Source organism: Vicugna pacos, chromosome 9, assembly GCF_048564905.1.
Source record: "Vicugna pacos chromosome 9, VicPac4, whole genome shotgun sequence".
NCBI lineage: Eukaryota > Metazoa > Chordata > Mammalia > Artiodactyla > Camelidae > Vicugna > Vicugna pacos.
In genome coordinates, this window is record NC_132995.1 from 13,414,209 (window position 1) to 13,436,779 (window position 22,571).

Genomic DNA, 22,571 nt, shown 5'->3' on the forward strand with positions numbered 1-22,571 from the left:
CAGTTCTTTTCCATTACAGTTCATTATAAGAAATTAAATATAGTTCCCTGTGCTATAGAGTAGGTCCTTGTTGTTTATCTGTTTTATATATAGTAATGTGTATCTGTTAATCCCAAACTCCTAATCTATCCCTTTCTCCTCTTTCTCCCTGGTAAACATGGCTAATTTTTAAATAGCAGGAGCCTGTATTTCAATACTTAGCACTATCTAGCTTGTCTCCAAACTCCAGTTTCCTCAGTGCAACTAGAACACTATTAAATATCCATAAAATACTGGGAGAGGGTATAGCTCAGGGATAGTGTGTGTGCTTAGCATGCATGAGGTCCTGGGTACCCAGTACCTCCATCCCTATTATCTCCATCTAAATAAATAAACCTAATTACCTCCCCCAAAAAAGTTTTTAAAAAAGTATAATTCACTGAGAGCTTCTGATTAACATGAAGCATTTAAAATTAAATAATTCTTGGGTGGAGCCAAGATGGTGGTGTAGAGAGACTCACAGCTCACCCTCTCCCACAAGTACACCAAGAATTACATCTACAAATGCACTGAATCGCACAGAACACCTACTGAACTCTGGCACAGTGTCTCTCATTTCGAAATAGAGGAGTATTCTCACAAAATCCGATAAACAAGTTTATACTGTATAGCACAGGGAACTATATTCAATAGTGAAAATATGAAAATGAATATATATATATTCACATATGACTGAAGCATTGTGCTGTACACCAGAAACCGACACATTGTAAACTGACTATCCTTCAATTTTTTAAAAAGTCACCAAAAAAATTATATAATTATTTAACAAAAGAAACTCAGAAAATTGTTTTCATTTTCTAATGCTAGGGGACATCTGTAATTAAACTAAATGAAGAAATACGTTTTTAAAAAATACTCTCTAAAACAAGATTGGTCGTGCCCCCAGGCATCTAACAGAAGTGAACTGGTATCCATAAACGGCCAAATTCTCAGAGAAATTATAGTGATAATGCACAGCATGTTTCAACAATGTAAGTGAGAGGTTCAAGGGGGGAAGTAAACTGGGATGTGAGCACAGTACCCGCCACATCTTACCCATACTTGGTTCAATTTAAACTTGTTACAAAGTGCAGGAATCAAGATTCATTATTGAGGGGGTTTTATTCAGATGGTGAATTTTGGTTTAAAAAATTTTGTAAATTCTTAAATGGATATTTTGATAATGTAAGTTCAAATAATGAGAGGTGTGTGTACCAATAAACATGCTATTTTGCATAATTTTAAGTTTTATCTAATGTTATGTTTCCATAAATTTCTTTATTCATTTTTGAGACATTCACAGGCTGAAATATACAGATAAGCTTCATTTATTTTTATGTCTGCACTAGCATTTCATTATATGAATATATCACAGTTTGTCTATTTTCCCTTCTGTTAAAGTTTTTAGTTTATAGCAGAATTTGTTAGGGCTAGTTTAAGTAGAAAGGGATTTATTAAAGGATCGTGGGTAGTTTTTAGAATCTCGGGGTGGGAGTGAGGGCAAATGACCAAGGACAGTGAAACCAAGAGAAATGTTGAACACTCTTTTAGACTGGTGGAAAAATCTCTGCCACTGTTACTGCCTCTGCCACTCAATCCCTGTGATTCTAAAAATTGGGTACTAGTACTAGAGTCATCACCAGGGCTGCAGTCAATGAGAACCAGACTTTTGCCACCATGTTGATAGAAGATCTAATCTTAAATGTGACTCACAGTGCACACTTGGTCTCTAAATTTCCAGCAGTGAAATCTGCTTGGTCAAAATGAGATCATGTATGGAAGTCTTGCTATGGAGATTCTGGAGGGTACAATAGGTTTCCTTTACGGAATGTCATACTATGTGCCAAAGAATGTTCCTTAGGACATTTCTACTTAACCCTTTATATATAAACTCAGAAAATTTTATTTTCCCCATTTTAGATGAGGAAAGTGAGGCACAAGGAGGTAAAATAACATGGCTATATTTCCACAGCTACATAGGCATAGCCATGGTTCAAACCAAAGTACTTATTAAAAGGACTGTAGGATGTAAAATGATGTAGGGCAGGAGTCTCTCTATTTTCTTAATGAAGCACAATACTGCTGGTGACACTGTCCATGTGAGGTGTCCTGCTGGATCTGAGATAATAGTTTTTACTGCTCATCTTGGTTCAAGTCTATACACTTAACCACTTTTATGTACTGCCTCTTTACTGTATGTGGGTGATCATTAGGTTGAATCTTTGGCAACAATTTTTATGCTCTGGTTTCACTTTGATTTATTCACTGAGTTATGGAGGTTGGTTCTTCCATGAAATGAAAATCTAGGAAGCCACTTTTGGTCACTCTTAGGTAATCCAGTATAAAGATACTTTAAACTCTGAGGCTTCTCTTTAATGATATGTCATCTGTTGCAGGTGAGACATACCCTCAGGGAAGAAGAGTGATAGAAATAATTTCTCTGTTTATCATGGTAGCACTTTTACTCATCATTCAGCTTGCTGTCTAGTTTCTGACCTCTACAACATTGGAGCTCAAATAAGAAAAAGGAAAGGGTAGAGGTAATTTTTTACTTGATTGATACTGTTGTGATTCAACATCGTTATTCTCTGCACTTGGCCACCTAATGGAATGCTCTTATGGGTTCTTTGGAGAACACCCAGCAGTTGTGAACCTGCAGTTACTTTGACTCAGACAAACGTGTTTCCATTTCAGCAGGTAATTTACACCTTCCTCCACCCTTAGGGATTTAGCAATACTTGTAGATTCTCTATGCTGAAGTTTGTTCACTTCTCCCAGTGGCCTTCCTCAACTAGACCTCAGACCACATTTGGTCCTTGGGAAAAACTCATGCATTCTTTTTATGGATATTTGGAGATGGTTGGGTGATGAAAAAGCAGCACTAGTCAGCCCTTCTCTTAGGATTTAGATTTCTCCAGGAAGTCAGTCAGCACTCCACTTTGCCCCCAAGTTGTGATCTTAGTGTACCCCTCCCAGTAAGCACGAGATGGATGAGCATCCTTTTCTACCCTGGAAGAGATACAATTCCGAGCACACAAAGAGCTTTCCCCATATTCCTTCCTAATCTCCACAATCTGATGCTCTCAATGTACTGAATATTGTATATGGGGTTTTTGTAACCAGCTTTTTAATCCTACAAGGTTCTCAATTTTACAGCTTTTTAGATCTGGTATCTCTTTGCCATAGTCCTTAAGAGTTAGGCTCTCATTCAAAATTTTTCTTTAGAATCCTATGTTTTGCATGTTTCCTTCAACCTCTGATACAGGAATTAAAAATGAGAAGGAAGTTGGGAGTGGTTGTTAAGTGAGCTTGTATTTAGTATCTACTTGAGGAATATTTATTTCCAATGTTTCTCTACTAAAAATAATTGCAATCAGTATCCTTATTGATGTCTTGCAGCTTAAATGTGGAAAATTATTCTTTCACAGCTGAGAAATAGAGTAAATAAATGGAGTAATAAATAAATAGAGTAAGTAAACAGGGTTCCATAGTTGTGAATATTTCCAGTTGTACTCTATGTTGACAAATTTTTTTCTGCATAATTGCACCAAAAAGCACTCACTAACAGCAAAGTGTGATCACTGTCAATTCTCTTTGTTATTCCAAAAACTTGGAGTGTTTCACTGTTGTTTTAATTTGCATTTCTAGATTTTTAATGAGGTTGAATGTGTTTTAATCTTCTGCTGACTGTTCTGACTTTTGCTTTATATGTTGATCATTACTTATTATGCCTTCAAATTTAAAGACTCTTTGGCTGAATATAATAGTCTGTTCAAACTTTTTTCATTCAATACTCAGAAAATACCCACTGTCTTCTAGGGTTGCAGTTAAAAGATCCAATGCCTGATTCTTACTTATGACTCCCTCCCCTCCAGAAATACTGTAGAATAATCTGTGTTAAATTTCACAATGTATCTAGGTATGGATTTTCCCTTATCTATTTTATTTGGCAATACAATAGCCCTTTCAAGCCCAGATCTGTCATCCGTCCTACTAAGGAACTGATTTTTCAAATATTTTATTCATTTTCTTTCTTCTCTTTTTCCCCTTCTCTAGGACTTCTGTTTATTAGCATATCCACTTCTATTCTCTGTATTTATCTGCTTTTACTTATTCATTGCTCTTTTAAATTTTTGTTGCTTTCTAAGAACATCTGATGTATTCCAGCTCATTAATTTCTTCTTCTGTAGTCATCCTATATATCCTATCTATTGTATTTTTAATTTTTAGAAATTTTGAAAGTTTTTGTTAAAGTATATAGTCAGTTACAATGTGTCAATTTCTGGTGTACAACATAATGTCCCAGTCATATACACACACACACACACACATATTCATTTTCAAATTCTTTTTCATTAAAGGTTATTAAAAGATATCAAATATAGTTTCCTGTGCTATACAGAAGAAATTTGTTTTTTATCCGTTTTTATGTATAATGATTAACATTTGCAAATCTCAAACTCCCAAATTTATCCCTTCCCAACCCCTTTCCCCTGGTTAACTGTAAGATTGTTCACTATGTCTGTGAGTCTGTTTTTGTAGATGAGTTCATTAGTGTCCTCTTTTTTTAGATTCCACATATGAGTGATATCATATGGTATTTTTCTTTCTATTTCTGGCTTACTTCACTTAGAATGACCATCTCTAGGTCCATCCCTGTTGCTGCAAATGGCATTACTTTACTCTTTTTTATGGCTGAGTAGTATTCCATTATATAAATATACCACAACTTCTTTATCCAGTCATCTGTCGATGGACATTTGGCTTCCATGTCTTGGTTATTGTAAATAGTGCTGCTACAAACATTGGGGTGCATGTATATTTTCGAATTAGAGTTCCCTCTGCATATATGCTCAGGAGTGGGATTGCTAGATCATATGGTAAATCTATTTTCAGTTTTTTGAGGCATCTCCATACTGTTTTCCATAATGGCTGCACCAAACTTCATTCCCACCAGCATCGTAGGAGAGTTCCCTTTTCTCCATACCCTCTCTGGCATTCATCGTTTGTAGACTTTTTAATGATGGCCATTCTGACTGGTGTGTGAAATGACAAATTCTTAACCACCCATAACCAACGCCAAGATCCAAGAGATGGCCATTATGAATGAGGAGCTATTCAGGTATGTTTCATGATTCTGACAAGTGTAGAATGGTTAAAAGAAATTATGATAAACAGATTCCATATAATTTTTAATATACATGTCTCAATAAAATATACACCATATTAACAAATTTTAACAACTCAGTCATAAATATTCGAAATGTATTTCATTACTTCAAAACACTAATGATCTGTTTTTAAATATTACAAACATTTGAAAAGTATATGTATTTTAATGCAATATTTCAGTTTTAAAACATGGAAAAAGCAGATTACGAAACAGTACTTAGTGTTTATGTGGATGGCCTCTCAATTTTACCCAATAATATCCCCTTAACGTAGAAAAGAATGAATGCCTACTTTGAAGGGCTGTGGCAGAGAAAAAAGCAGTTACCCTAGGGCTGCCTTTAAAATGATCTTCTTAAAAAACAAAACAAAACAAAGGTCTACGTTGATTTTGCATTCTTCTCCATAATACATATATTTAATCCAATAGAAAAACATTGTCTAAATTATTTGCCCGATAAACTGGTAAACTTTCCCGGATCATCATATCAGTGTTAAAGGAAGAACTAATTTGACCATCCATCGTTTCTTCACAATCATATAGAAGCTCTCTGAACTCCTACAGACACTCTGAAATATAGGTACAAGAAAAGTACATTTAAAAAACACAAAACATCACCAGTCGCACAACCACACTCAATTATGGACACAAATCACAACAGCAGAACTCCCTTACTCTGTCAGACAATCGCACATAGTTATAAAACGCTATTACCATGCAGCTTCGAGTACCAATCACCTCACGCCCAACAGCACGTAGCATCACACCCAGGCAGAAAATACAACCACACACCCGGCCACTGAGGGATACCTCGCTTGGTCACACACAAACACATTCGCACGCACCAAAGGGCTCGACAAGGTATACAGAGGGTGTCATGCCAGTTCGACTCTCAGACTGGTCCCCTGCATCTGCCCCACCAGCCGGTCCCACTTTTCCCTGACGGGTAAGACCCTGGGTCCACTCGGCGCTCGCTCTCTCGAGCCCCAACCGCCCCAGCGGAGCGCGCCGGACGCCTGCGCATTGAGCGCAGGCGGGCTCTCCCAGAAACCTCTGGGGCGCGGCCGTTGGGGTGAGCTGGTTCTAGCCGCTGAGTCCGCGAACCCCGCCGAGAGTTAGCGGACTGGGTCTCCTAGCGTCGCGGCCGGCCAGCCTCAGCCTGCCTGGAGCTGGACTACATTTCCCAGAGCCACCGCGTTCCGAACTCGGCTTCATTTCCGTTTGCTCGCGCGATTCGGGGGCCTTGCGTGGGGAGAGGGCTGCGTCTGTGGAGGAGCTTGGTCTGGCTTCCGCGGGGCGGGCGAACCCGAAACCGGGCGGAAACCCCGGGGACGAGATCCTGGACCCTGAACTGCACCCTCTGTCGAGGTGAGGATGTCTGGAATGCTACGGCGGAAACGCTGGGAGGAAGCGTCACTGGAATTGCGTGTGTGGCCGTGCCTCCCGCTGGTGTGTGTGTGTGCGTGTGCGCGCGCGCGCGCCAGCCAGCCTGATATTGGTGGCTGTATGGGCACATGGGCGTGTGCTACTGTGGTTTTGTGTGTAAGCGTTTGTGTGAGTGTAGTTGTGACTCTGAGAGTGTGATAGTCCTGCTGTGATTGTGTGTGTAAACGCAAGCTTGCCTGACTGGAAATGTGCTTTTGTGACATTGTAATTGCGTGCTTATGACTGTTAGGTGTGCGATAATGCTGTTGTTTGGAAGTGCTTGTATTACTTTGAGGTTGTGTATGTTTGTTACTGGAGTTTACCTGTGACTTTGAGTGTTATGACAGTGTTTCTGTGACACAGTGTTTGTGACTGCTTGTTTCCTTGACCTGGTACTTGGTGTGTTTTTCTGGCTCTTTGATTGGATGACTGGGTGTGTGCTGTTTCCATTGCTGTGTGAATGGAGTAAAAGTGCTGTTGTGAAAGGGTGTTTTGGGCAGTATGTGTCCCCGACAGGGTGCTTGGATATGCTTGAGTAATTGTGTGCATGCTCTGTATGATTGGATTTTAAGACTAGGTGGTCTGGCAATGTTGTATCAACTTGGTGATTTCTGTGACTCTGGCTGTGTGACTGTGGAAGTATTACTGTGTGTGTCTTTGTGTGGTCATTTGTATATTTTATAGTCTGTGAGCTTATGGGAGTTTAGTGGAGTACAGAGTGTTATTTCTGGGATTCATTCTGGGGCTGAATCTGCCTGTGGATCAAGAATCCCATGTGGCTTTGTCCTCTGAGGATTTGACTTCTTTCTATTTTGACCACCCTATCCCTCATTTCACACATGCCCTGTAGTGCTTCATTTTCATATCCATCCTTAGTTTGCCCTGGGATTGTAGTTGTAGCTCCCCTACTGCTTGCTGGTGCCCTCTCACCTTAAGAGCCTTAAGAGTTTTGGATGCAGAGAAGTGACAGCAAGGAAGTAAGTTTGAAATTTGAGTCCCTGAATGAAGAATCTTAAGTTATTTCTAAGGGACAGACCTAGTCTTGAGATGAGAATTTTAGAGCTGATAGCACCTTCAAGACAGGCCACTTGAAAATGTAGTGGTTTTCCAGGAGTGGGAATATTTCCAGAGAGTGTACTAGAGGAGTGAGCCAAACACTTCAGAACCTGGAGCACTCCACTGCAGGGCTCTATGTCCGGTGAACACCCTTGATCCCAGAAACAAATGCTAGCCCAAGATAGCTGTGATCTTGGCCCTTCTTTCTAATACAGAAAGTAGAGAATTGTTCTAGTCTCCTGACTTTCCTCTTAAATGTTAAATAAGGGGTAGATTGGTGAGATGGGGTGGGAGGTTCTAATTTAGAGCATACTCTAAGAAAGGCTCAGTATCTCATGATTCCTTTTTCTTTCCCTGACAGTAGAGCCCAGAGGAAGAATGGCTGTCATACAATCAAAAACAAGCTCCAGTGTGAGTAGATGTTTCCTCTTTGTTTCCTGAAATGCCTTTGTTTTTTTCAGAACATAGGAATCTTTGCTTACTTTTTGAAATTTCCTATCTAAGCCTTCGCAAATGATGGAGGGACAAGGCAATTTTCTGTACATTAGGAGCAAGGAATATGTGCAGTTAATTGTGATAAATACTTCCCAATAGTGGTTACACTGACAAAGAATGGATTTGAGATCCATAAATTTAAAAAGGAAGAGTTCTGTTGTGTTATTTGTGACACAGCAGAATTTTTTTTAACTTTTTTTGTTTGTTAATTTTCAGATGTACACAAATATATAATGAACCATCATATGCCCAGTTCAAAAGTTGCCAATCTTATTTTAGTTATTCTCTCTTCACTTCAGAATCCCCCCTTATTTGCCTTTTGATTTCTTCTTTGATTTATGGGTTATTTAGAAATACGTTATTTAGTTTTCAAATGTCTTAAGGGTCTTCTAGGGGTCTTTCTGCTACTGATTTCTGATTTTATTCCATTGTGTTCAGAGAATATACTTTGTATGATTTAAATCCTTTTAAATTTATTAAGATTTGTTTTATGACCCAGAATATATGGTCTGTCCTAGTCAGTGTTTGGTGTGTACTTGAAAAGACTGTATTCTGCCATTGTAGAGTAAAATGTTCTGTAGCTATCAGCTAGGTCGAGTGGGTTGATAGCGTTTAAATCTTCTGTACCCTTACTGACTTTGTCTCTATTTGTTCAATTTACCTCTTTCTCTTTGTAGTGTCTATCAGTTTCTGTTTCAAGTATTTTGAAGCTCTGTTATTAGGTATATGTCCTAATGGTGAATTGACCCCTTTATTATGAAATGGTCTTCTCTATTCCTTCTAATATTTTTTGCTTTGAACATTTATTTTACCTGATATTTAATATAGTCACTCTAGCTTTTTTTCATTAGTGTTAGCATGGTGTATCTTTTTCTATCCTTTTAACTTATTTGTGTTCTGATAAAATGCATTTCTTATAGGCAGCATTTAGTTGGATCTTGTGTTTTTATCCAGTTTAACATCTGTCTTTTAATTGGAATATTCATATCGTTTATAGTTAGTGTGGTTATTGGTATGATTTGAATCAAATCCATCATCTTACCATTTGTATTATATTTGTTCCATCTGTACTTTATTACTTTTTCCATAATTTCTGTTTCCTTTTGGATTGAGAGAAAGAAAGAATTTCAAAATAACAATATGAATATCTTTACTAACCTTATGAATACAGGAAAACAAGCAAGACTTCTTGGAGTTCACTGGATTATGGATCCATATATATATACATATGGTTAGATATCGATTTTGTATGGTTATATTCTATTGAGTTTATCTGTATACTGTTAAATATTCTTTTTTTAATGAATTTATTGAGAATTTCTTTTTTAAACATTGCATGCTCTGGTTTTAAATTTCAGGAAGCTGTTATTTACTTGTTTCATGACATCAAAGTAGTAGTTATTTGCTGGCATGATTTAGAAAATACAAAAGGTTACAAATAAGGAAGAAAATGAGAATTACTCAAAAAACCTCCTTTAGAATGAACCCTAGTTCATATTTGGGATCTATCAAGACTTTTTTTCTTTTTTACTTATGGAAAAAAATCAAACATACAAAACTTAAAGTGTAGTGTAATGCATCCTCATGTACCCTACCCATCACTCAGCTTCAACAAATAACAATTTAAGGCTAAACATGTTTCATCTATGGTTCTACTACTCCCTCCCCACTCCCCTCAAAACATGTATAATCTTGAAGTGAATTCCAGATATAAAATTTCATCCATAAATACTTTAGTATATGTTTCTAAAAGATAAGAACTTCTAATTTTAAAAACAGAACCACATTATTATCACTGCTAAAAAGAAAAGAACTCAGTATTCTCTTAATGTCATAAAATATCCAGTTAGTGTTGAGATTTCCCACATTGTCCATTAATATTTTTTATGGTTTGTTAGAATCAAGATCCAAACAATGTTCATTTAGTGTAATAGTAAGATATATTTGTTAAATATTTCATTCTCTTTTCTCTTTTCTTGCAGTTTATTTGTCCCAGAAACAGAGTTTCTTATAGAGCTACCTATATTCTGGATTTTGTTGATTGCTTATATGTGGCATCATTTAACATGTTCCTTTAGCCCTCTGTTTCTTGTAAACTGGCGTTTTTAGAGGCTTGATCAAGTTCAGGTTTTTCGTGTTTTTGCTTGTTTGTTTTACACTAATCCTTCACACATAATGGTATATATATCTTTGAAGTGGTGAATAATATTTGGTTGTTTTCCTTTATGTGATGTTATCTGCCATTGATCATCTGTATTTGGAATCTATTATTTTATCAGGAGTTACAAAATAGTATGTAATTCTGTCATTTCTCCTGCATTTATTAGCTGGGATGCTTCTGTAAAGAGAGCCATACTCTCATCAATGTCTTGATTACTCTGAAGTATAGCTTATGCAAAAAAATTCAGGTAAAAGCTTGATTTTACAGTTTTTTTTTAGCATTTTCCAAAGTTTATCCTGTGTTTTCCTTTTAAATTATCATTATGAACTTATGGATTTAAATATATTTGATATGTTTCAGTGCATAGCAGTTATTCTTATTAACACTCAAATTGTCCATCTGTTAGCAGTGGGATCCTTTTTACTCCGTCTTGTCTCCTTTTGAATTCCTTTTGCTTTCTTTTGGAGTCTTTGGTAGAATACAAACTTCCTGGTGTCACAAGATGTTCTGGGGCCATCATGTACATTTTTCCTGTCTTAAGCATGAAATCAGCCATTTCTCTATGGAGCCCTGGTTCCTTTTAGTGGGAAATGCTTTTAATAAGCCACAATTAGGATAATAGGATTTCTCATTGCTTCTGGCTGTTACTGCTTGTAGGCCTTTACAAAACTGGTTAAATATGTATTTTTTAGGAGAAAAATAAACTCTGAATTTATACTGCTATTTCCAATTGAATTTAAAGATTATGGAGTTTATCTTGGTTTTGTTTATCTTGGTTTGTATTTCATTTTGTACTCTGAAAATCTTTATTCTTAATAACATTAAGATAATTACATACTTGCTTTATTCTCATTGATATATATTGATATATGTGTTTAATCCATTCAGAATATATATATGTTTTGGAATAATCATGCCAGTAGTATTAATAACAGTATAATTACTGTCAGTTAATAGTTATTTGGTCTATAGATTATATTACCCTAGAGATCTAATGTCAAATGACTGTATTTTAAAGTTCCCGGAAATAACCACTTCCTTTCTGCATTTACCCTGCTAGTATTATCAACAGATAAGTTTCATTTTGCTTTTGGTTCTTAGGGACTTAATTTTGTCTTAGTTATATAAAACATACTAACAGTACCAAAGTCAAATGGGTTCGATTTGATATTACTTTATAATTTTTTAATATCTGTATTCATGAGAGATATTGAGCATTAATTTTTTCTTGTAATATTTTTGTCAAGTTTTGGCATCATGGTTTTTTGCCTCAAAATGTAGAAAAGTGTTTACTCCTTTTCCTATTTTCTGAAAAAGTTTATGAAATAATAGTATTATATCTGCCTTAAATGTGGGTAGAATATATTGGTGAAGCCATTTGTATCTTCTCTGTGAGCAAGGTGTTTTGTTGTATTAAAAATTCAGTTTCTGTAATATGTGTGGGGTAATTTATGTTTTCTATTTCCTCTTGTGTAACTTTTAATAATTTGTGCTGTAAGGACTTTGTCCATATCATTCATACTATCAAAATTATTGGCATAGGGTTATGTTATCCTTTTAATGTCTATAAGATGTGTAGTCTATCTCCATATTGGTAATTTTTTTTCTTCATAGACTTTCTAGGAACTTACAAATTGTATTTATCTTTTGAAAGAACAAGTTTTTTACTTTGTTGATATTCTCTATTAAAATCCATTTTATATTATGGATTTTGCGTTTATTTCTATTACTTCTTTTCCCCTTACTTTGGGCTTCATTTGTTCTTCTCTTTCCAGCTCCTTAAGGTGAGATCCTAAATCATTAATGGTACACTTTCCTTTTTTTCTAAGATAATATTTAAAGCTATAAATTTTCCGTAACTGCGTTTGCACAGCCCACAAAATTTAGTAAGTTGTATTTTCCTAGTCATTCAGGTCAACATAATTTTTAATGTCTTTTGTGATTTCTTCTCAGGTTATTTAGAAGTTTGTTTAATCTGCAAATATTTGGAGATTCTATTAGACTTCCTTTCTTCCTTTCTTCCTTCCTTCCTTCCTTCCTTCCTTCCTTCCTTCCTTCCTTCCTTTCACTCTCTCTCTCTTTCTCTCTTTCTCTTTCTTATTTAACAATGTGTGGACAAATACCAGACAATATACTCTGATTAAAATGTAATCTATTTTTGATGCTTATTTCTTCCCCACACATGAGTTAGTGCATAGCCAGTGTGTTGAGGGACTTGCAGTCCAAGATCCTAAGGGAGTTGCAGTCCAAGTACTCAGGCCCCTCTGCATATCTGCCTTCCTAGCCCAAGCACCTCCGTTATGATACCTCTTTATCAGTCACCTCTATCAAGACTTCTTATCATGGATAGGGAGGCAAACCTTGAAGATACTTTTTCTCCACTGTGACTCAGTACTCAAACTTTTTCTACTCCTAGCCCTCCCCCCATCTTCCTCTCCATGCCCTGGTCCATGAAATGGGAGGAGCCTTTTGTTTGGTACTCACTTATCAGTGAGATGATTCCCCACACTTGTGTTTATCCATCTATAATCTTCTCTAGGTGCTGTACCATAGGGGAAAATGGATCAGTGCGGGAGTCAACACTCTCTGGGTTAGACTCTTGGCTTGTACTAACTGATTAGTAAGTGATTAAGGGCCTGACTGTTACTTCCATTTTGGCTGTTGTCTTGTTGTCTTCATCAGTTTTTCCAACAACTGGCCACTCAGCTCTCTAGCACTGCTCAGCTCTTGACAGTTGGGTGTGGTATTCTTGACAGTTGGGTATGTTATCAGTTATAACAAGATACTTGGTAGTATTGTATAAATCTTCTATATTGTTACTGATTTTTTAATCTACTTTTTCTATCAATTACTGAGAGAAGGATGTTAAAATTTCCAGATCTGCTTGTGGATTTGTCTGTTTCTCCCATTAGTTCTGTCAAGTTGTGCTTCATATATTTTGATGCTTTTTTGTTAAATCTCTACACATTTAGGATTGCTTGTTTTCTTGATGAATTTATTGTTTATCTCCAGTTTACTCTTTGTCTTCAAGTCTATTTTGTCTTTGTCTTATATTAATACAGGTACACAAGCTTTCTTATGCTTAGTATTTCTATGGTATATATTCCTCCATTTAACTTTTAACCCAGCTGTGTCTTTAAAGTACATTTATTGTAAAGAACATGTAGTTGAAATTTGTTTTCTTATCTCATCTTGACATTGTCTTTTTATTGGAATGATTGGACTGTTTACCTTTAGGATAATTAAAACTTAGTTTAAGCCCTCCCAAGGTTGGGAGCATCCATATATGTCTTTTAAGAAGAGCTTGGCACTTTTTGGAGTTTAGTTCATTTAAATTTGTTTATATCTTCAGCTCTGTGATGAATCTTTTTAATTATGATTTTTCGTCTTATTTGAATTATTTTTGTTTTTGTTATGATGGTCACAGTTATCTCTTGCAGCTGGAAGAAGTGGAATTTCTAATTAAATATTTATTGAGCACCTATATCAAGGATTCTCTGTAGGGGCAGTGACTATCCCTAGGGATGTTTTGGAAGTAGAGCTGGGTGCTTTTGAATGTTAAAAAACTGGGTTGAGGGCAAAGGCTTCTGGCTCTTGAAGGACTGAAGCAAGCCATGGATCTAGATCATAGGTTAGGCAGCTTTTCTGTAGAGGCCTAGACAGCAAATATTTTAGGTTGTATAGGCCATATGGTCTCTCTTGCAACTATTCAACTCTGCCACTATAGTGTGAAAGTAGCCAGAGTATATAAATGAATGATTGTAGATGTGTTCCAGTAAAACTTTATTTTCAAAAATAGTTGGTGGGCAGTAGTTTGCCAGCTTCTAATCTAAAAGTCCTGAAGTGCACAATAAAAAATTGTTTTGTGACCTGCAAAATGAGGACCAGAGCTAGGAAGAAATGTGTTTATAATTATCTGGGTCTAGAACCTTTCACATAAAGCATTCTTGTATGATTTTTTCAAATTGCTGAATATATCTATTTTATTACTATAGCATAGTTTTATTATTAGCTAAATATTCTGGGAACGCTACTGTTTGAGAAAATATTGAATTTTGTTTTATTCAGAAGCTTACTGAGTTTTTAAAAACCATTTTGAAAAATTCCAGCACTGATGGCAACACTGTTTGTGATGTTTGACTTGCCAGTATCACATGCTTGTAGAAGTCTCCATTTGTAGATAATGCATTTCATTGATTCCACCCACACATACACAGACACACATACATATATATACGCACACACACAGGGCCTTTATTTCAAAATGTCAACTATAAATAAAAGATGTCAACAATATTTAATTGAATATTGTAATCTTATAAATCTCAATTTGTTCATTTTAAGTAGTTGTAAACATAAGTAATTATCTGTACCTTTTATGTTGTTGTGTATGGTCCTTAACATATTGAAATATAACAGTTGGCCATTATCTCTATTTTTGGCATAATGGATATAAGTGTGTCTTATTGTCTAAGTTTTATTTCAGAAATAGTAGAGAAGTTGTATTTTCTTTTTGTACACAGAAGGAGCATTGAGGGATATTTTTGCTGGTTTTTTTGGGAGGGGTGAGTAATTAGGTTTACTTATTTATTTATTTTTAGAGGAGGGACCTTGTGTGTGCTAAGCATGCACTCTACTGCTTGAGCTATACTCTTCCCCCAAGAAAGAGCATTGCTTTTGACCAGAGTAAAAACCACCTCCTGTATCTCCCCTGCTTAGTGTGTATTTTGGGAATGGGAGCAAGAGACAGGAAGAGAACAACAAAGATAATTCTAACTTACTCATTTGGAGCTTTGCAAAGAGCATGGTCTCATGGTTCTGTTTTCTTCTCCCCAGCCCTGCCTTTTCCATACACTGTGCTTCTCTAGGATAGAAATCCAGAAGATGATCGATCATTTCTTGCAGCTCTAAAAACCATGGCTCAGGTAAATCAGTATTTCCTCCTGCTGTCTTTAAATAGTCACTTTTTTTACAGGCTATGTGCATGTTTGCATCCCTTATTCCTGAAACTTCCTTCCTAACTGACCCCACTCAGGAATGTGCTTCCTAGTTTGTTCCATTCTTATAAGTGATGTCTTCCCTAAGTATGTCTTTCTAATCTAACCTATATTCATGTACGTATGCAAAAATTCAATGAGCATCTTTGACTGGGAGCACTGATACAAGAGCAGATTCCTTGATTTTATAGAGTGTTACATGACACTGCACATGAGAAAACCTTGAACTTCTCTTTAAACCTAAGTTTTCTGGTTAGACAAGAAGGAGTTGGTCTTGAGTGGGCTTAGTGTCCGCAAGTGGCAAGAGCTCATGCTTTGTAAGCTTTCAAGATTAGGAACATGATTAAGGATTGAATACAGAGAGGTCAGTCAGGGATCTTTCCTGGGAATCCGTAATTGACAAATACCAATAACATGGATCATTTTGAGATTCAACATTTTGTACTAATCCTGAATATGTAAGTTTGGATTATCTTTTCACCTTTCTATTGCTTAGAATAAGGAAAAGGTACATTTTTAAGTAGTGAATAGTAACAAGAAAGATCATCATTCACATAGAAAAGCTGTTGAGAATTATAAAATCCCCAAAGTAAGAAATGCTTATGAAATTATCCTATTCTAAAATGTTCAATTATGCAAACTTGTTAAGTCAAATATATTCATTATGTGGAGCTATTCTACAGTGTATTAAAAATATTTACTAAATTATTGTTAGCAAGGAAAATGCCGATGATGTATATTCTGATATAATGACCAACATGAGGTTTCAATAAATTCTTTAATTTTATACAAATTTTATAGAGATTTTACAGGAAAATTTACCCTACTTTACCCCTTCTTAAAGATAAGAAAGAAACTTGCGTTTATTGGGAATGTATGATATATGAGATACACATTATACAGGGTACTTGTGTATCCTCTTTCTTTTAATTGGGACATTATATTTACTTCATTAATTCCTCGCCTTATGTGTATAATGAGATATTCTATATGCAGGAAATATCTACAGCAACAAGCATAGAAAGAAACTTCAGAAGCACCAGTTTCTTTAGTGTCTCATCGTGTGAGAGGCTTCTGAGCCTATTTGCTCTGTTGCCTTTTTTGTGGAGAGCTCTCCATCATCTCCTCTTCACTGAAAAAATACTTTATTTCCACAACTTGTCCTATGTTTGTGTTTCAGAGGTCAGTGATGTTCAGGGATGTTGCCATTGACTTCTCTCAGGAAGAGTGGGAATGCTTGGACTCTGCTCAGAGGGACTTGTACAGAGATGTGATGTTGGAGAACTACAGTAACTTGGTGTCACTAGGTAAGGATATCTACCCCTAGTATTTCAGGATGTACCTTTGGAATGGCTGCGTGAAATGTTATTTCAAGATTGTTTTTAAGTAATTAAATTTCTTCTTCTTATTCTCAAAATAATAGTTTTAAATTACTGGAAGTGGACATAGATAGTTTCATAGGGCACATTTATCTTCTCCATCCTTCAGATATAATTTACCTATCTTCCTTCTGTCTTCCTTTCCATCTTCCTTGATGATCAAGGGGAAAGAATTGAATTCTGGGACACTTGGCTATATTGCCAGAAAAAACAGGCTATGCTGTATTGTTACAGTTTAGATCTGCCAAAGTAGCTCTAAATATTTTTTAATAGATGCAGAAATGAATGGTTCTTCTGACTACAGAAAAGCTTATATCATTTATATAGTGATAGGGTGGAGCAGTGCACTTCACTAACAGTTCAAGTGAACACGATTCATTACAAAAAACACATTCTCTTATTTGTGTTTTGTAACTGAATAGTATGTTTTAAGAACTTCATATTTTACCCTGAATGATATACTAGAAACACCTTTTATTGGAAGAAAGCTCAGGAAGAACCTGTGATTGTCGAAATTTTATTGTTTTTTTCTGTAGCAAAATAAGGGACAGAGCCTATATCAGTTAAAAACTTAATAAATAATTTTCCCACCTAACGATCTCTTTATTCTTTGGACTCCTCAAGTCACTGGAATATAGTTGTCTCTTGGCCCTTCACTTCTCTTTTCTCTGAAGGCCGTATGAGTTTACTAGTTGGTACACTCACTTGCAGAGCCCAAGTCATGTGGGAGAAAGGACTCTGACTTGAGAAGCAAAGCAGGGGTTTTCAGCAGTCTCCCAAAGGAATCCTACGTAGTCTCTACCTTGTCTCCCTTTTGGTCTTTTATGATAATCCTTCCCACTTTCAAAGGAGGAAGGAGTGCTTCATTTTCCCCCATAACAACCCCTTTATGTAAACTTGTCAGTTCCTTTCCAGATTTTTTTTTTGTATTTAGACTTACATCATTGTCTCCCTTCTTTAAAGTGTATTCATTCATTCAAAATATATTTATTTACTGAGGGCCCAATTCTGTGCTAAGGATTGTGGTAGGCATTGGAGATGTAATGGTCTAGATAAGTTTCCTATTCTGCTGAAACTTACATTCTTGTGGGAGAAAATACAAAATAAATAAGGAAACAAAAATATGTGTGTATGTGTGTGCATATATACATACTATATGTTTATTTAATAAATATAACAATTACAGGTAGCAATAAACAGTATGAATAAAGGTAAAGTAGACAAGGCAAATGAAATATTAAATGGGGAGCAAGGGTGGGTTATTTTAGATAGGTAGATTTGGGAGGAAAAAAACCTCTCTAAGAAAGTAATATTTGAACAAAGACTTGAGTGAAGTAAGAGTACGAGTCAGGGCAATATCTGGAGGAACAATATTCCGGGCAGACAGAGTTGTAAGTGTAAAGGGATGGGCATTAACTTTGTAGGAGGACCAAAAAACATTTTATCTGAAGAAAAGTGAATGATAGAGTATTAAGAAATAAAGATAGTTAAAGAATAGAAGAAAAGGAGTTGAAATTTTATTCTCTAAGGTGGTGCCCTCTGACTCCTGGCCGAAGCAAATGAAAACTCTCTCTGGAGGAAAGTAAGAGGGCTTTAGAATTCTCACAAATTAAGATCAACAGAAGGTGAATTCACAAAGATCTTCATACCCACAAGAAAACAGGTCACAGGTGAGTGAAAGACAATCTAAGAAAACAACAGATTATATGGCAAAAGATTTCATATATTGGAATTTTTAGATGTAAATATAAACTATTGGTGAAATATTTAAAGAAGTAAACCAAATCACAAAAATGACAAGCAATAAAATATTTTCATAAAGGAATAGATTTGAGAGAGAACTTAATTGAACATTTCTAAAGGTTCTGTTTAGCTCTTTTTAAAAATAATCATTCAAAGATTGATAAATTTGCATGAAAATTATTCTTTTTATAAAAAGACATTATACAGAAAGTAAAAGAGAAGCCATGAATCGGTGAAGATATTTGCAATTCATAATGACAATAATTAAATTAATCTAGAATATAAAAAGCTTCTATGGATAGATAAGAAAAAAGATAAACTTTCTGAAAAATTATGTAAAAGACATTTACAGGCAGTTTAAGGAAGAGGAAACTCAGATAGCCAATAAACAAAAAATGTTCAACCTCATTAGCAATCAGGAAATGCAAATTAAAACCACAGTGAAATAATTATTTCACACACCCTAGACTGGCAAAAATTAAGAAGTTTGACAGTACCAAGTGTTCACAACTCTTGGAGGCAGAAGTGCTGTATACTTCATTACTCACAATAGCGAAAAAGTGGAAATAACTCACATGTCTATCAACTGATGAATAATTGAATAAAATTGATATAGCCTTACATTGGAATATTAGTCAGCAATAAAAAATGAAGTTCTGATACATCCTGCAATATGGATGAAACTGGAAAACATGCTAAATGAAAGAAGCTGGACACAAAGATTACATAGTATATGATTCCCTTTTTATGAAAGGTCCACAAATAGATAAATCTGTAGATACAGGAAATAGATTAGTGGTTACCCAGCACTGGAGTAGGGGTGGATTGGAAAGTGAAAATGGGGAAATTGAAAATGACTGCTGATAGGTATGGGGTTTCTTTTTGAGATGATAAAAATATTATAAAATTAGATTCTGGTGGCTGATTGTGGTGACAAGTCTATGAATATACTAAATACTGTTGAATTGTATGTACTTTTTTCTTAAACTTTTTTTATAGAGTTATAGTCATTTTACAACGTTGTGTCAGATTCCAGTGTAAAGCACAATTTTTCAGAGCACATATGAACATACATATATTCATTGTTACTTTTTTTTTTCGCTGTGAGCTACCACAAGATCTTGTATATATTTCCCTGTGCTATACAGTATAATCTTATCTATTCTACATATACCTTTCTGTATCTACAAATTTTGAACTCCCAGTCTGCCCCTTCCCACCACCCTTCCCCTTGGCAACCACAAGTTTGTATTCTATGTCTATGAGTGTTTCTATTTTGTGTTTATGTTCTTTGGTTTTTTTTTTTTTTTTAAAGATTCCACATATGAGCGATCTCATATGGTATTTTTCTTTCTCTTTCTGGCTTACTTCACTTATTATGACATTCTCCAGGGACATCCATGTTGCTGCAAATGGCATTATGTTGTCATTTTTTATGGCTGGTAGTATTCCATTGTATAAATATACCACCTCTTCTTTATCCAGTCATCTGTTGCTGGACATTTAGGCTGCTTCCATGTGTTGGCTATTGTAAATAGTGCTGCTGTGAACATTGGGGTGCAGGTGTCTTTTTGAAGTAGGGTTCCTTCTGGATATATGCCCAGGAGCGGATTACTGGGTCATATGGTAAGTCTATCAAATTGTACATACTTTTTAAATGAATGAACTGTAAGTATGATTATATGTGATTAGATCTGTTTTTTAAGTGTTCTGTACCTTACTGATGCAGTATCAATTGGCATAACGACTTTGGAGAGATACATAGAAATTATTTCCAAACTTGTATGCACTTTGGAAAATAGCAGGGGTCCTTTTAAAAATTTCAGATCCCAAGTCACACCCCAGACCAATTAAATCACAATCTCTGGGCATGGGGCACAAATAACATTATTTTGTGAAGTTCCTTAGGTTGTTCGAATGTTCAGACATGTTTGGTAACCACTGCAATATGGTAATTATCTGAAAATTTATTTTTTAAATTTAATTGTTATTACTGATACGCTTGGATTTATTTCTCCCCTATTGTATGCTTTTTGATCTTCTTCTGTGCTTCCTTTTTAAATTTCTTTCCTTGATGAAGATGGATATGGTTTTGTGTGTGTTGTTTTTTTAACTCCATTCTCTCCCTTGTTTGTTTCAGAAGACATACACTATTTATAGCTTTTAATGGTTTTCTTCAATTTTTTAGCACATGCACTTCACTCCTTTTAATGCAAATGCAGTTTTGTAGTTTTTGTTCATTGTAATGATGTTTGAAAAATACACATTTTTAATGGAAATTAAAATATTTTACTAGATATTAAATGTTTTAATTAATAATAAAACATAGTTACTCAATCCACATACAATATTTAGTTTGCATACTGCTTTGCAGAGGTTTGCAATAAACTTTATGTCCCACTCTCAATCCTAGGGTTTCAAGGCCAACAAGTTGGAAAAATACAGGTGTAAAGGATTGTGTCTACCTTTAAACAAATTGGTGGCTGTTGTGGTAGTGAGTTGAGATTCTGTAGGGAGATGTGATATTGATACGTTGATATTGATATTGACATCTCTATGTCAAATACATATTTTATTTTCACAAAATTCTTATCAGGAGTGTACCAGCAGTGTATGACTTTTTCTACACTTTACCAACACTACATATCATCACTTAAAAATATCTGTTAATTTGTAGATTTAAAAATGGAATAACATACCTGGTGAGTTTAAATATTTTGGGAGTATTTCTGCCTGTTTTGGTCATTTAATCATTATCGTTGTTTTTGTCACTTATCAAATACATACTTAAGAAAGGCTATAGTTAATGTCTCCCCTGACCCAGGATCTTAGAATGCTTTATGTTTAATTAATCTTCCCTGTCTGTTATTGTTGGCTAGTATTTTAGTTCTGTTTTCTTTTAACCCCCCAGATGGACATTATTTTTGTTTTATAGTGACAATGTTTTCTTATGGATTTATTCACATAATTATCCTTTTATTTGCACACTATTCCTCTTCCATCACACCTTCCTATGGGGATCATTTTATTTATCATAAAATTCATTAGCTGTGGCCTTTTGTTACTAAATGCTCTCTGGTTTGTTGTTGTTATTGTTGCAAAATAACCTTGTTTCACATTAATTCTTGCCTGATGATTTAACTGGGTGTCGAATTCTATACTGACAATTATTTTTTTCTCAGCACCCTGAAGATATTATTCCACTGGCTTCTGGCTTCTATTGTTGCTCTTGAGAAGTCTGCCATCTGTCTCATTGTTGTTCCTTTTGTAAGTAATCTGTACTTTCTTTCTGGCTGTTTTAAGATTTTTTCCTTAAGATTTTAATATAATTGATTATATTGTTTTATTTCTAGAACTTTGGTATTTTTCCTCTTCCCTAGATCTTACTTTTCTTCTGTGTATTCTCTTCCTCATGGTTTTGACTTTATATTTTATATTTTCATGTATTTCAAGCATTTGTATTACATGTATCATTCAACAATTCCAGTTCCTGAGGAACCAGTCTAATTCTGCAGTTTCTTGCAAGCATGGAAACTCTTATAAAATGATGATTTATCCACAACACTTTTTCTCCTTTCCATTGAGAGTCTTGGGCAAGACAGAAATTGTCCTTGTCATGTTCCTTTGAGGTCAGATGGATTTTTTTTTCCTTTTTCTGCACTGTAGGCCTTAGACAGTTCTGATTTTGTGAAGAGGTTCAGTACTCGTCCTTGACCTTTAGTGGACCCAATGCTTTCTGTCTTATGGGTTCTTTTCATACCATTAAGATACAAACTTTTAGGCAATTGAAGTCAACAAATGTCCTGAGGGTAGCTATGACTTCAGAGCACGTTGGCCTCTAGTTTCTAGTTATCTCTTCATTTTGCCTCCTTTGGATCTCGTTTACTTTCTTTTAAACATGGCATACTTGTTTGTCACATATTATCTAGCATTTCATGGTGTTTTGGGGAAATCTGATATACCATTCACGTATTTGCAATATCAAATCCTTCTATCTTTGAAAGTGCTATAGACACTTTTCTTTCTATGTCCTTTTGTAAAGTTTCATTTTTTAAAAGTCTTGACTATTTCTTGTTAAGGAATTTTCTCAATACGTTATAAATTTTGTTGATTTTAAATAGGAC

At 35.3% G+C, this 22,571-nt stretch overlaps 1 protein-coding gene and 1 long non-coding RNA gene across 2 annotated transcripts in view; one reads left to right on the forward strand and one right to left on the reverse strand.

Annotated features, from left to right (window-relative positions):
* The window catches only part of LOC102538800 (uncharacterized), a 55,579-nt gene that overhangs the window by 22,537 nt on the left and 10,471 nt on the right, over positions 1-22,571 (forward strand). The window contains exons 7-10 of the mRNA XM_072966408.1: positions 6,328-6,559; positions 12,868-12,934; positions 15,197-15,253; positions 16,506-16,632. Of these exons, the coding sequence (XP_072822509.1) occupies positions 6,328-6,559; positions 12,868-12,934; positions 15,197-15,253; positions 16,506-16,632 (483 nt within the window). The remainder of the gene's footprint in view (positions 1-6,327; positions 6,560-12,867; positions 12,935-15,196; positions 15,254-16,505; positions 16,633-22,571) is intronic.
* LOC140698389 (uncharacterized) lies at positions 5,576-6,184 on the reverse strand. The gene is made up of 2 exons (XR_012076175.1): positions 6,037-6,184; positions 5,576-5,760 (listed from the first exon to the last, which is right to left on the reverse strand). It is a non-coding gene; the product is annotated as an uncharacterized lncRNA (long non-coding RNA).